The sequence below is a fragment of the Procambarus clarkii genome, chromosome 32 (genome assembly GCF_040958095.1).
Source record: "Procambarus clarkii isolate CNS0578487 chromosome 32, FALCON_Pclarkii_2.0, whole genome shotgun sequence".
NCBI lineage: Eukaryota > Metazoa > Arthropoda > Malacostraca > Decapoda > Cambaridae > Procambarus > Procambarus clarkii.
In genome coordinates, this window is record NC_091181.1 from 7,457,485 (window position 1) to 7,471,146 (window position 13,662).

Here is a 13,662-nt window from a genome sequence, read left to right on the forward strand (position 1 = left end):
ACTCTGAAACACAGTCACTGTTCACTCCGAGACACAGTCACTGTTCACTCTGAGACACAGTCGCTGTTCACTCTAAGACACAGTCATTGTTCACTCTAAGACACAGACACTGTTCACTCTGAGACACAGTCACTGTTCACTCTGAGACACAGTCGCTGTTCACTCTAAGACACCGTCACTGTTCACTCCGAGACACAGTCACTGTTCACTCTGAGACACAGTCGCTGTTCACTCTAAGACACAGCCATTGTTCACTCTAAGACACAGACACTGTTCACTCTGAGACACAGTCACTGTTCACTCTGAGACACAGTCACTGTTCATACTGAGACACAGTCACTGTTCACTGTGAGACACAGTCACTGTTCATTCTGAGTCACAGTCACTATTCACTCTGAGACACAGTCACTGTTCACTCTGAGACACAGTCATTGTTCACTCTGAGACACAGTCACTGTTCACTCTGAGACACAGTCACTGTTCACTCTGAGACACAGTCACTGATCACTCTGAAACACAGTCATTGTTCACTCTGAGACACAGTCACTGATCACTCTGAAACACAGTCACTGTTCACTCTGAGACACAGTCACTGTTCACTCTGAGACACAGTCACTGTTCACTTTGAGACACAGTCATTGTTCACTCTAAGACACAGTCACTGTTCACTCTGAGACACAGTCACTGTTCACTCTGAGACACAGTCACTGTTCACTCTGAGACACAGTCACTGTTCACTCTGAGACACAGTCGCTGTTCATACTGAGACACTGTCACTGTTCACTGTGAGACACAGTCACTGTTCATTCTGAGTCACAGTCACTATTCACTCTGAGACACAGTCATTGTTCACTCTGAGACACAGTCACTGTTCACTCTGAGACACAGTCACTGTTCACTTTGAGACACAGTCACTGTTCACTCTTTGACACAGTCACTGTTCACTCTGGAACACTTTGACTGCTTACACTTGAATTCTCTGACATTTTACCTTCCAAGTTCTGAAGTAATGTTAGTTTTGTTTTTTCGATGTGATGTAAAAATGTTGAGGTAAAATAAGATACATCTGTAAATAATATGTAATTTCTCCTAATATTGTTCCTGAAATAACACATTTATCATGAATATTCACTTTTGAGCTTGGTAAATTATCATTTATTCATGATGTAAAGTAAAGCGTCATTCGAGTGAACATTGCCATGTTTAGTAGTTTTGCCTCTATTTGATGTAAAGTGTATCAAATCAGTTTATTGAGAAAAATTCCAGAGTTTACGAAGTAGAAAAGAAGACTTGCCTGCATTTCCTCATTTCAAACCCAACCACTTGAGCTGGACGGAAGAGCGATAGTCTCGCTTCATGCAGGTCGGCGTTCAGTCCCCGACCGTCCAAGTTGTTGGGCACCATTCATATTCCCCCGTACCTTCCCAAATTATTATCCTGACCCCCTTCCAAGTGCTATATAGTCTTAATGGTTTGGCGCTTTCCTTTGATAATTCCTTCCTTCATGATTTCAAAGATTTAGCAGATCAGGGTTGTGTATACATTAGTGAGTCTCTAAGATTCTTAGTCAGTTAATTTGTGTTGTGCTGATGGGCCTAAACAGCTTTGCAGATTTGGATGATAGTTATGTAATTGATTTTCTTATGATATTTATATATGATTACATTTTGTCTCACATCAAGCAATGAGGTAAGGTACAAAGGGGAAAGAACATAATTTAAATATACATGAGGCTGCTTTATAAGTTTTCGTGTAAATAACATTTTTAAATAATCTTTTTATACAATGACGTCGTCACTTTCATTCCAATCTTAAGTGTGGGTTGACTTTTGTATTTCTGAGTTCACCTGCCGAACACTGATATAAAAAAAATTAATTTTGAATAATTCATATTTTTCTAACATTTCAAACACTTTAAAGTTAAAATTACATATATATTGGCAATGCAGATTACCATATATATGGCAGAAAAACATAGAAAACAAGTCTGAGGTATTAGTTGTGACTTTGCAGGTCTTAGTTAATGCAAAATTTAACACATTTTATGATGGTATGATGCCTCATTTAGCTTTTAGTGAATTTATATGTATTTGCTAACTAATGTATTATAGCGTGCATTTGCCATAAAAGTGATTATTATGTTCCCAGGTTAAAAAGAGTCCGTCAGTGTAGAACATTGTGAACCACAAGTTCCAGGCAGACTACGAACACACAGACAGTGTGACCAGCAGCGAGTATGACAAACATTCCCTGCAAGAAATAAGTTAACTTTGAGTTGCAAAGATGTACAAACTTACTCACTATGATGATATAATTTACCGACATAAGATTTCGTTAAAGTACACAACATAGTTTATATAAAAGGAAACATGAAACAGCTTCATTACCAAGATATTCACAAGAGTAAGCGACTCTTGGACGGTGATGGTGGTCGGCGCCTGATTACACACGGTGGAGTTTGGCTCAGCGGCCTTCATCCAGTACCGGAAGAGTCCAGCTTCGGTCATCGCTTGTATCCTTTTATGTGATAAAAAATTTAATATATTCATGTTCAGGTCATTTAGGGTTATTCGGCATCTAACGAAATTAATGTTTTTGTGACACTTATCTCGGTGCATTATATATACATCGCTATATCACAAAACTAAAAGCCTTCTCTTCTTATTGAAGTAAATATTTATACTAATTACAAACATAACATATCCATATATATATATATATATATATATATATATATATATATATATATATATATATATATATATATATATATACATGCAAACAAGCTGAATGGTCCCCAGGACTATATGGAATTGAAAACTCACTCCCCAGAAGTGACTTGAACCCATACTGCCAGGACCATCGCAAATGATATGTACAGGACATCTTAATCCATTCGACCATCACGACCGGACATAAGGAGGTGATAGCCGAAGCTATTTGAACCACCCCCTCGCCGGCACTCGGATGGTAATCTTGGGCATAGAATTTTATCAAATCACCTCATTCCTTAGGGCACACGTGAGGAACACAAATGCGAATAAGCCTGAATGGTTCCCAGGACTATATGCAACTGAAAACTCACACCCCCAGAAATGACTTGAACCCATACTGCCAGGAGCAACGCAACTGGTATGTACAGGACACCTTAATCCACTCGACCATCACGACCGAACACAAGGAGGTTATAGCCGATGCTAATTGAACCACCCCCCCCCCACTCTGCTGGGGGGGGGGGTGGATTGTCCCTACACTTATCTCAGAGCATTATATATTTATATATACGTCGCTATATCACAAAACTAAAAGCCTTCTCTTCTTATTGAAGGAAATATTTATTCTACTTACAAACATAACATATCCATATATATATATATATATATATATATATATATATATATATATATATATAAACTCACACCCCAGAAGTGACTTGAACCCATACTGCCAGGAGCAACGCAACTAGTATGTACAGGACACCTTAATCCACTTGACCATCATGACCGGACATAAGGAGGTGATAGCCGAAGCTATTTGAAGCAGCCCGCACTCAGATGGTAATCTTGGGCATAATATTTTATCAAATCATCTCATTCTTTGGGGCACATGTGAGGAACATAAATGCGAACAAACCTGAATGATCCCTAGGACTATATGCAACTGAAAACAAACACCCCAGAAGTGACATGAACCCATACTGCCCGGAGCAACGCAACTGGTATGTACAGGACACCATAATCCCCTCGACCATCACGACCGGACATAAGGAGGTGATAGCCGAAGCTATTTGAACCACTTACCCGCCGGCACTCAGATGGTAATCTTGGGCATAGTATTTTATCAAAACACCTCATTCTTTGGGGCACACGTGAGGAACACAAATGTGAACAAGCCTGAATGGTCCCCAGGACTATATGCAACTGTCGTAATGGTCGAGGGGGTTAAGGTGTCCTGTACATACCAGTTGCGTTGCTCCTGGCAGTATGGGTTCATGTCACTTCTGGGTGTGAGTTTTCAGTTATATATATATATATATATATATATATATATATATATATATATATATATATATATATATATATATATATGTATATATATATATATGTATATATATATATATGTATATATATATATATGTATATATATATATATGTATATATATATATATGTATATATATATATATATATATATATATATATATATATATATATATATATGTCGTACCTAGTAGCCAGAACGCACTTCTCAGCCTACTATGCAAGGCCCGATTTGCCTAATAAGCCAAGTTTTCATGAATTATTAGTTTTTCGACTACCTAACCTACCTAACCTAACCTAACCTAACTTTTTCGGCTACCTAACCAAACCTAACCTATAAAGATAGGTTAGGTTAGGTTAGGTAGGGTTGGTTAGGTTCGGTCATATATCTACGTTAATTTTAACTCCAATAAAAAAAATTGACCTCATAAATAATGAAATGGGTAGCTTTATCATTTCATAAGAAAAAAATTAGAAAAAATATAATAATTCGGGAAAACTTGGCTTATTAGGCAAATCGGGCCTTGAATAGTAGGCCAAAAAGTGAGTTCTGGCTACTAGGTACGACATATATATATATATATATATATATAAATATATATATATATATATATATATATATGTCGTACCTAGTAGCCAGAATGCACTTCTCGGCCTACTATGCAAGGCCCGATTTGCCTAATAAGCCAAGTTTTCCTGAATTATTATATTTTCTCTAATTTTTTTCTTATGAAAAAATAAAGCTACCCATTTCATTATGTATGAGGTAATTTTTTTTATTAGAGTTAAAATTAACGTAGATATATGACCGAACCTAACCTACCCTACCTAACCTAACCTAACCTATCTCTATAGGTTAGGTTAGGTTATGTAGCCGAAAAATTTAGGTTAGGTTAGGTTACGTAGGTTAGGTAGTCGAAAAACAATTAATTCATGAAAACTTGGCTTATTAGGCAAATTGGGCCTTGCATAGTAGGCAGAGAAGTGCGTTCTGGCTACTAGGTACGACATATATATATATTAGTATATTTTGGTACAAGTCTTTCCAGTAGTTATTATTAAATATTATATTATTAAATATGACCGAAAAAGTAAGATTAATAATTCTAACACGAATTTTCTCGATCTTTCTTACATTTCTTTTCACTGTTGATGGTAATTCAAAGATCAATTCTCCAAAATTCATTTTTATTTCTAGTCTGACGCGACACTTGAGTGCGTTTCGTAAAACTTATTACATTTTCAGAGACTTTAATTTACAAACGCACAACTGAAACTGAATAGAGCTTACACATCTTCGATTTTAGATCTACATTTGGGTGAGGTGGATGAGGTGACAAACTTTCAACAATGGGTATTGAATGGGTATTAAATTCAAACACAAGACAGAACACGAAACAATGGGTATTGAATGGAAGTAATTGTAGAAAGCCTATTGGTCCATATTTCTTGATGCTTCTATATTGGAGCGGAGTCTTGAAGTGGGTAGAATATAGTTGTGCATTAATTGGCTGTTGATTGCTGGTGTTGATTTCTTGATGTGTAGTGCCTCGCAGACGTCGAGCCGCCTGCTATCGCTGTATCTATCAATGATTTCTGCGTTGTTTGCTAAGATTTCTCTGGTGATGGTTTGATTGTGGGAAGAGGCTATATGTGAAGAGACAAGAAACTAACAACGTTATATGGAGGACCTATGGCAATTCCACGACCAAGAGATGGCTTCCTGAACCTTGCAGGAATCAACCTCACTGAGGACCAAGTCACTCTCCTAAATTTGGGTATAAACTGTCGGGTTATGTCCAGACCGAGTGAGATGGCCCGGAAAGTGGAGTTGGAGATTCTGTTGGACGACATATTCGACCTCGAAGCACAAAAGAAGGTCACCACCAAAGATACCTTACAAGCAGAACTTATTGCGGAAGGAGGAAAGAATTGAGGCAACTACAGAAGCACCATACTGTCCCCTTAAAGAGCTCAAAGCGGCAGCTAAGAGCCTTCGTGAGAACAAGGAGATAGTTGTCAGGTGAGGCGACAAGTCGCCAATATACGTCATTCTTAAAAAAGACGAATATCTGGCGAAAATGAACCTCATACTCTCTGACCAAACTTAATTCCAAAGGGTAACGAAGGACACTACAGCCGAACTGAAAGCAAAGGTCAACAAATTGATCGAAACTGTGAACGCCAAGAAATCTGGACTCCACCTGCCAAAGATTATTGGGAATATAAACCTGGATATGCGTATGGAAATGTCAAGACACACAAGCCTGGAAACCCACTTCGGCCAATCATCATCCAGATACCCATACCCACATACAGACTGGCGAAACGACTCAACGGCTTGCTGTCTCCTTATGTCCCTTGCGCCTTCAGCCTGAAGTCTCCAAAGGAATTTGTTGACTTGCTGCGGGGAACACGGGCCACAGGGATAAGAGCCTCGTTGGACGTAGAATCTCTGTTTACCAACGTACCTGTGGATGAAACAATCGGGATGATAGCCGACAGAGTGTACCGTGATCCGGCCTGTACTCCTCTTGACATACCAGAAAACAGTCTAAATAAACTACTCCAAGCTTGTACTAAAGAGGCACCCTTCTTGAGCCCGGATGGACACATGTATAAGCAAGTAGATCGGGTCGCCATGGGTTCTCCCCCTAGGTGTCCTGTTTGCAAACTTCTACATGGGTACCATCGAGCAAAAAGTCTTAGTCGACATGAATATGAAACCGGCCATATACTGCAGGTATGTTGACGACATTTTTACACAGGTACCTGATGTCAGACATCTGCAGGAGCTGAAGGAGGCATTTGAGCAGAATTCTGTGTTGCGTTTCACTTACGAGATGGAGAAGGATGGGAAGCTGCCCTTTCTAGATGTAACAGTCATGGAAAGGAGCGGAGTTTTCCACGCTGCAGTCTACACTAAGGAAACAAACATAGGAATGTGCCTGAATGCCAACAGTGACTGCCCGGACAGGTACAAGAGGAGTGTTGTTAACGCTTATGTCGACCGTGCCCTCAGCCACAGCTCAGAATGGAAGCAAGTCGACGAAGAACTCTGTAGGGTAAGGCAGGTCCTAGTCAACAACGGCTTCTCCAATGGTTTCGTCGAAGACATCACAAGAAGGAAAGTGAAACGCCATGCAACCTCTGAAGAAACAACTAACACAACACCTATACACCCTATTAGACTATTTTACAGGAACTTCTTTTCCACAGCTCATAAAACGGAGGAAAGGGTCCTGAAAGATATTGTTAATAGAAACGTTATCCCTACAGACAAAAATCAGAAGATACAACTGACGACTTACTATAAAACCAGAAAAACGGCCAGCCTACTCATGAGAAACTCTCCAGACACAAAGCAGAACGTTTTAAAAGAGACCAACGTCGTCTATGCCTTCAAATGTCCTCTTGGGGATTGTAAGCCTCAAAAAACTCAGTATATAGGCAAGACAACAACATCTCTTTCCAGGCGTTTAACAATGCATAAGCAACAGGGCTCCATTAAGGAACATATAGCTTCTTCCCACAACCAAACCATCACCAGAGAAATCTTAGCAAACAACACAGAAATCATTGATAGATACAGCGATAGCAGGCGGCTCGATGTCTGCGAGGCACTACACATCAAGAAATCAACACCAGCAATCAACAGCCAATTAATGCACAACTATATTCTACCCACTTCAAGACTCCGCTCCAATATAGAAGCATCAAGAAATATGGACCAATAGGCTTTCTACAATTACTTCCATTCAATACCCATTGTTTCGTGTTCTGTCTTGTGTTTGAATTTAATACCCATTCAATACCCATTGTTGAAAGTTTGTCACCTCATCCACCTCACCCAAATGTAGATATAAAATCGAAGATGTGTAAGCTCTACTCAGTTTCAGTTGTGTGTTTGTAAACTAAAGTCTTTGAAAATGTAATAAGTTTTACGAAACGTGCTCAAGTGTTGCGTCAGACTAGAAATAAAAATGAATTTTGGAGAATTGATCTTTGAATTACCTCCAACAGTGAAGCGTAATGTACGAAAGATTGAGAAAATTCGTGTTAGAATTATTAATCTTACTTTTTCGGTCATATTTAATAATATATGTCTACAGGAAAGACTGCTACCAAAATATACTAATATATATATAAATATATATATATATATATATATATATATATATATATATATATATATATATATAGAAAATAAAAAGTATTCAGAGGAGACCTTGTGGTCTCTCACTGAACACTAATATTATCTTCTCCTACCACCCCCATTCTTTTGTATGTACATATATATATTTACTTTATTTGAACTATATATATATATATATATATATATATATATATATATATATATATATATATATATATATATATATATATATATATATGCAATTGACGATCACAAAACACTGATCATTTTATGCGGAAAATCCACAGAGAAATATGAAATGAGGTGAACGTTTCGGCCCTGTTAAAGCCTTTGTCAACACCAGACTGACTAAGGAGAAGGGAGAAGGGGGGAAGATATATAGGCCGACACCTGACCACCCCATCCCAACCTGACCACCTGACCAAGCCTTGGGATAGGGTGGTCAGGTGTCGGCCTATATATCTTCCCCCCTTCTCCTTAGTCAGTCTGGTGTTGACAAAGGCTTTAACAGGGCCGAAACGTTCACCTCATTTCATATTTCTCTGTGGATTTTCCGCATATATATATATATATATATATATATATATATATATATATATATATATATATATATATATATATATATATATATATATATATATATATATATATATATATATATATATATATGTCGTACCTAATAGCCAGAATGCACTTCTCAGCCTACTGTGCAAGGCCCGATTTGCTTAATAAGCCAAATTTTCCTGAATTAATATATTTTCTCTAATTTTTTTCTTATGAAATGATAAAGCTACCCATTTCATTATGTATGAGGTCAATTTTTTTTATTGGAGTTAAAATTAACGTAGATATATGACCGAACCTAACCAACCCTACCTAACCTAACCTAACCCATCTTTATAGGTTAGGTTAGGTTAGGTAGCCTAAAAAGTTAGGTTAGGTTAGGTTAGGTGGGTTAGGTAGTCGAAAAATAATTAACTCATGAAAACTTGGCTTATTAGGCAAATCGGGCCTTGCATAGTAGGCAGAGAAGTGCGTTCTGGCTACTAGGTACGACATATATATATATATATATATATATATATGTCGTACCTAATAGCCAGAACGCACTTCTCAGCCAACTATGCATGGCCCAATTTGCCTAATAAGCCAAGTTTTCATGAATTAATGTTTTTTCGACTACCTAACCTACCTAACCTAACCTAACCTAACTTTTTCTGCTACCTAACCTAACCTAACCGATAGAGATAGGTTAGGTTAGGTTAGGTAGGGTTGGTTAGGTTCGGTCATATATCTACGTTAATTTTAAATCCAATAAGAAAAATTGACCTCATACATAATGAAATGGGTAGCTTTATCATTACCTAAGAAAAAAATTAGAAAAAGTATATTAATTCAGGAAAACTTGGCTTATTACGCAAATCGGGCCTTGCATAGTAGGCTGAGAAGTGCGTTCTGGCTATTAGGTACGACATATATATATATATATATATATATATATATATGTCGTACCTAGTAGCCAGAACGCACTTCTCTGCCTACTATGCAAGGCCCGATTTGCCTAATAAGCCAAGTTTTCATGAATTAATTGTTTTTCGATAGGTTAGGTTAGGTTAGGTAGGGTTGGTTAGGTTCGGTCATATATCTACGTTAATTTTAACTCCAATAAAAAAATATTGGCCTCATACATAATGAAATGGGTAGCTTTATCATTTCATAAGAAAAAAATTAGAGAAAATATATTAATTCAGGAAAACTTGGCTTATTAGGCAAATCGGGCGTTGCATAGTAGGCCGAGAAATGCATTCTGGCTACTAGATACGACATATATATATGTATATATATATATATATATATATATATATATATATATATATATATATATGTCGTACCTAATAGCCAGAACGCACTTCTCAGCCTACTATGCAAGGCCAGATTTGCCTAATAAGCCAAGTTTTCATGAATTAATGTTTTTTCGTCTACCTAACCTACCTAACCTAACCTAACCTAGCTTTTTTTGGCTACCTAACCTAACCTTACCTATAAAGATAGGTTAGGTTAGGTTAGGTAGGGTTGGTTAGGTTCGGTCATATATCTACGTTAATTTTAACTCCAATAAAAAAATATTGACCTCATACATAGTGAAAAGGGCAGCTTTATCATTTCATAAGAAAAATATTATAGAAAATATATTAATTCAGGAAAACTTGGCTTATTAGGCAAATCGGGCCTTGCATAGTAGGCTGAGAAGTGAGTTCTGGCTACTAGGTACGACATATATATATATATATATATATATATATTATGTCGTACCTAGTAGCCAGAACGCACTTCTCAGCCTACTATTCAAGGCCCGATTTGCCTAATAAGCCAAGTTTTCATGCATTAATTGTTTTTCGACAACCTAACCTACCTAACCTAACCTAACCTACCTTTTTCGGCTACCTAACCTAACCTAACCTATAAAGATAGGTTAGGTAGGGTTGGTTAGGTTCGGTCATAAATCTACGTTAATTTTCACTGCAATAAAAAAAAATTGACCTCATACATAATGAAATGGGTAGCTTTATCATTTCATAAGAAAAAAAATTGAGAAAATATATTAATTCACGAAAACTTGGCTTATTAGGCAAATCGGGCCTTGCATAGTAGGCCATGAAGTGCGTTCTGGCTACTAGGTACGACATATATATATATATATGTCGTACCTAGTAGCCAGAACGCACTTCTCAGCCTACTATTCAAGGCCCGATTTGCCTAATAAGCCAAGTTTTCCTGAATTAATATATTTTCTCTAATTTTTTTCTGATGAAATGATAAAGCTACCCATTTCATTATGTATGAGGTCAATTTTTTTTTATTGGAGTTAAAATTAACGTAGATATATGACCGAACCTAACCAACCCTACCTAACCTAACCTAACCTATCTTTATAGGTTAGGTTAGGTTAGGTGGCCGAAAAAGTTAGGTTAGTTTAGGTTAGGTAGGTTAGGTAGTCGAAAAACCATTATTTCATGAAAACTTGGCTTATTAGGCAAATCGGGCCTTGAATAGTAGGCAGAGAAGTGCGTTCTGGCTACTAGGTACGACATATATATATATATATATATATATATATATATATATATATATATATATATATATATATATATATATATATATATATATATATATATGCGGAAAATCCACAGAGAAATATGAAAGGAGGTGAACGTTTCGGCTTTGTTAAAGCCTTTGTCAACACCAGACTGACTTTCAGTCAGTCTGGTGTTGACAAAGGCTTTAACAAAGCCGAAACGTTCACCTCCTTTCATATTTCTCTGTGGATTTTCCGCATAAAATGATCAGTGTTTTGTGATCGTCAATTCCATATATATATATATATATATATATATATATATATATATGTCGTACCTAGTAGCCAGAACGCATTTCTCAGCCTACTATGCAAGGCCCAATTTGCCTAATAAGCCAAGTTTTTATGAATTAATTGTTTTTCGACTACCTAACCTACCTAACCTAACCTAACCTAACTTTTTCGGCTACCTAACCTAACCTAACCTATAAAGATAGGTTAGGTTAGGTTAGGTAGGGTTGTTTAGGTTCGGTCATATATCTACGTTAATTTTAACTCAAATAAAAACAAATTGCATCATACATAATGAAATGGGTAGCTTTATCATTTCATAAGAAAAAAATTAGAGAAAATATATTAGTTCAGGAAAACTTGGCTTAATAGGCAAATCGGGCCTTGCATAGTAGGCTGAGAAGTGCGTTCTGGCTACTAGGTACGACATATATATATATATATATATATATATATATATATATATATATATATATATATATATATATATATATATATATATATATATATATATATATATATATATATATATATATAAAGTGCCGTGCGGCCGGACGGCATGTGAGCTCTCCCCAGGGAAACCTCACAGACCCCCCAGGTTTCCCATCCTAGGCTCACCCATCCCAGACATCCCTGGCCGCCAACTCCAGTGGAATCAACAGAAACTGAGAATGGACAGAAGAGAGTCAGCTTCAAGGTCATGTACAGGAACATTGATGGGATTACAAACAAGGCCAGTGAACTTAGGGAAAAAACACAAGAAGTAAACCCAGATGTAATTGGACTCAGAGAAACAAAACTCTTAGGAATCATAATGAATGTGGTGTTTCCCCAGGACTACACTGTAATAAGGAAAGAGAGGGAAGGAAGGGGAAGAGGCAGAGTGGCTCTACTGATGAGAAAGGAATGGAGTTTCTAGGAGATGGTTGTTCCGGACTGTGAAGAGTTCAGAGACTTCATCACAGGCACCATGACGATGGGAGGACCAAGAGTACTAGTAGCAGTGATATATAACCTACCACCAAATGAAAGAAGACCCAGGCAAGAGTATAACAGAAACAACATGGCAGTTAACATTATCATTGAGAGAGCAGCCGCTGCTGCCTGTAGAAACCGATCCCATCTGCTCATAACTTTAATCATGGAAGGATAGACTGGAAAAACAGAGGACCACATGGAGGTGAGGAAGCATGGAGAACGAAACTGCTAGAGGTGACGACTAGAAACTTTTTAAGTCAGCATGTCAAGGGTCCCACGAAAATGAGAGGCAATGATGAACCAGCAAGACTCGACCTAGTATTCACTCTGAACGATTCAGACATAAGGGAGGTATGTCCTTGAAGCCCCCGTGGATATGAGTGATCACAGTGTACTGTTGTTTGAATAGCTGGTCGAAGAAGGGTTAATGTACTCAAGGAAGGGACCAGAAAACAAGAGGCCGGCATTCCGGAAGGGAAACTATGAGATGAGAAAATTCCTAACTGAAATAGCTTGGGAAACAGAGCTCAGAGGAAAGGCAGTTCAAGACATGATGGACTACATCACACAGAAGTGTAAGGAGGCAGCAGACAAGTTCGTCCCAGTCCAAAAGGAAAAAAAAATAAATGGAAATGGTTTACAAGGCCCAATTTGCCTAATAAGCCAAGTTTTGATGAATTAATTGTTTTTCGACTACCTAACCTAACTATTTCGGCTACCTAACCTAACCTAACCTTTAAAGTTAGGTTAGGTTAGGTTAGGTAGGGTTGGTTAGGTTCGGTCCACGTTAATTTTCTACGTTAATTTAAACTCCAATAAAAAAAAAAATTGACCTCATACATAATGAAATGGGTAGCTTTATCATTTCATAAGAAAACAAATTGAGAAAATATATTAATTCAGGAAAATTTGGCTTATTAGGCAAATCGGGCCTTGCATAGTAGGCTGAGAAGTGCGTTCTGGCTACTAGGTACGATATATATATATATATATATATATATATATATATATATATATATATATATATATATATATATATATATATATATATATATATATATGTCGTACCTAATAGCCAGAACGCACTTCTCGGCCTACTATACAAGGCCCGATTTGCCTAATA

The 13,662-nt window shown here is 37.2% G+C and overlaps 1 protein-coding gene across 1 annotated transcript in view; it reads right to left on the minus strand.

Annotated features, from left to right (window-relative positions):
- Positions 1 to 2,163: 2,163 nt before the first annotated feature.
- The window catches only part of LOC123759254 (glutamate receptor U1-like), a 128,827-nt gene continuing 117,328 nt past the window's right edge, over positions 2,164 to 13,662 (minus strand). The window contains exons 11-12 of the mRNA XM_069334750.1: positions 2,388 to 2,517; positions 2,164 to 2,250 (exon numbers count right to left, since the gene is read on the minus strand). Of these exons, the coding sequence (XP_069190851.1) occupies positions 2,164 to 2,250; positions 2,388 to 2,517 (217 nt within the window). The remainder of the gene's footprint in view (positions 2,251 to 2,387; positions 2,518 to 13,662) is intronic.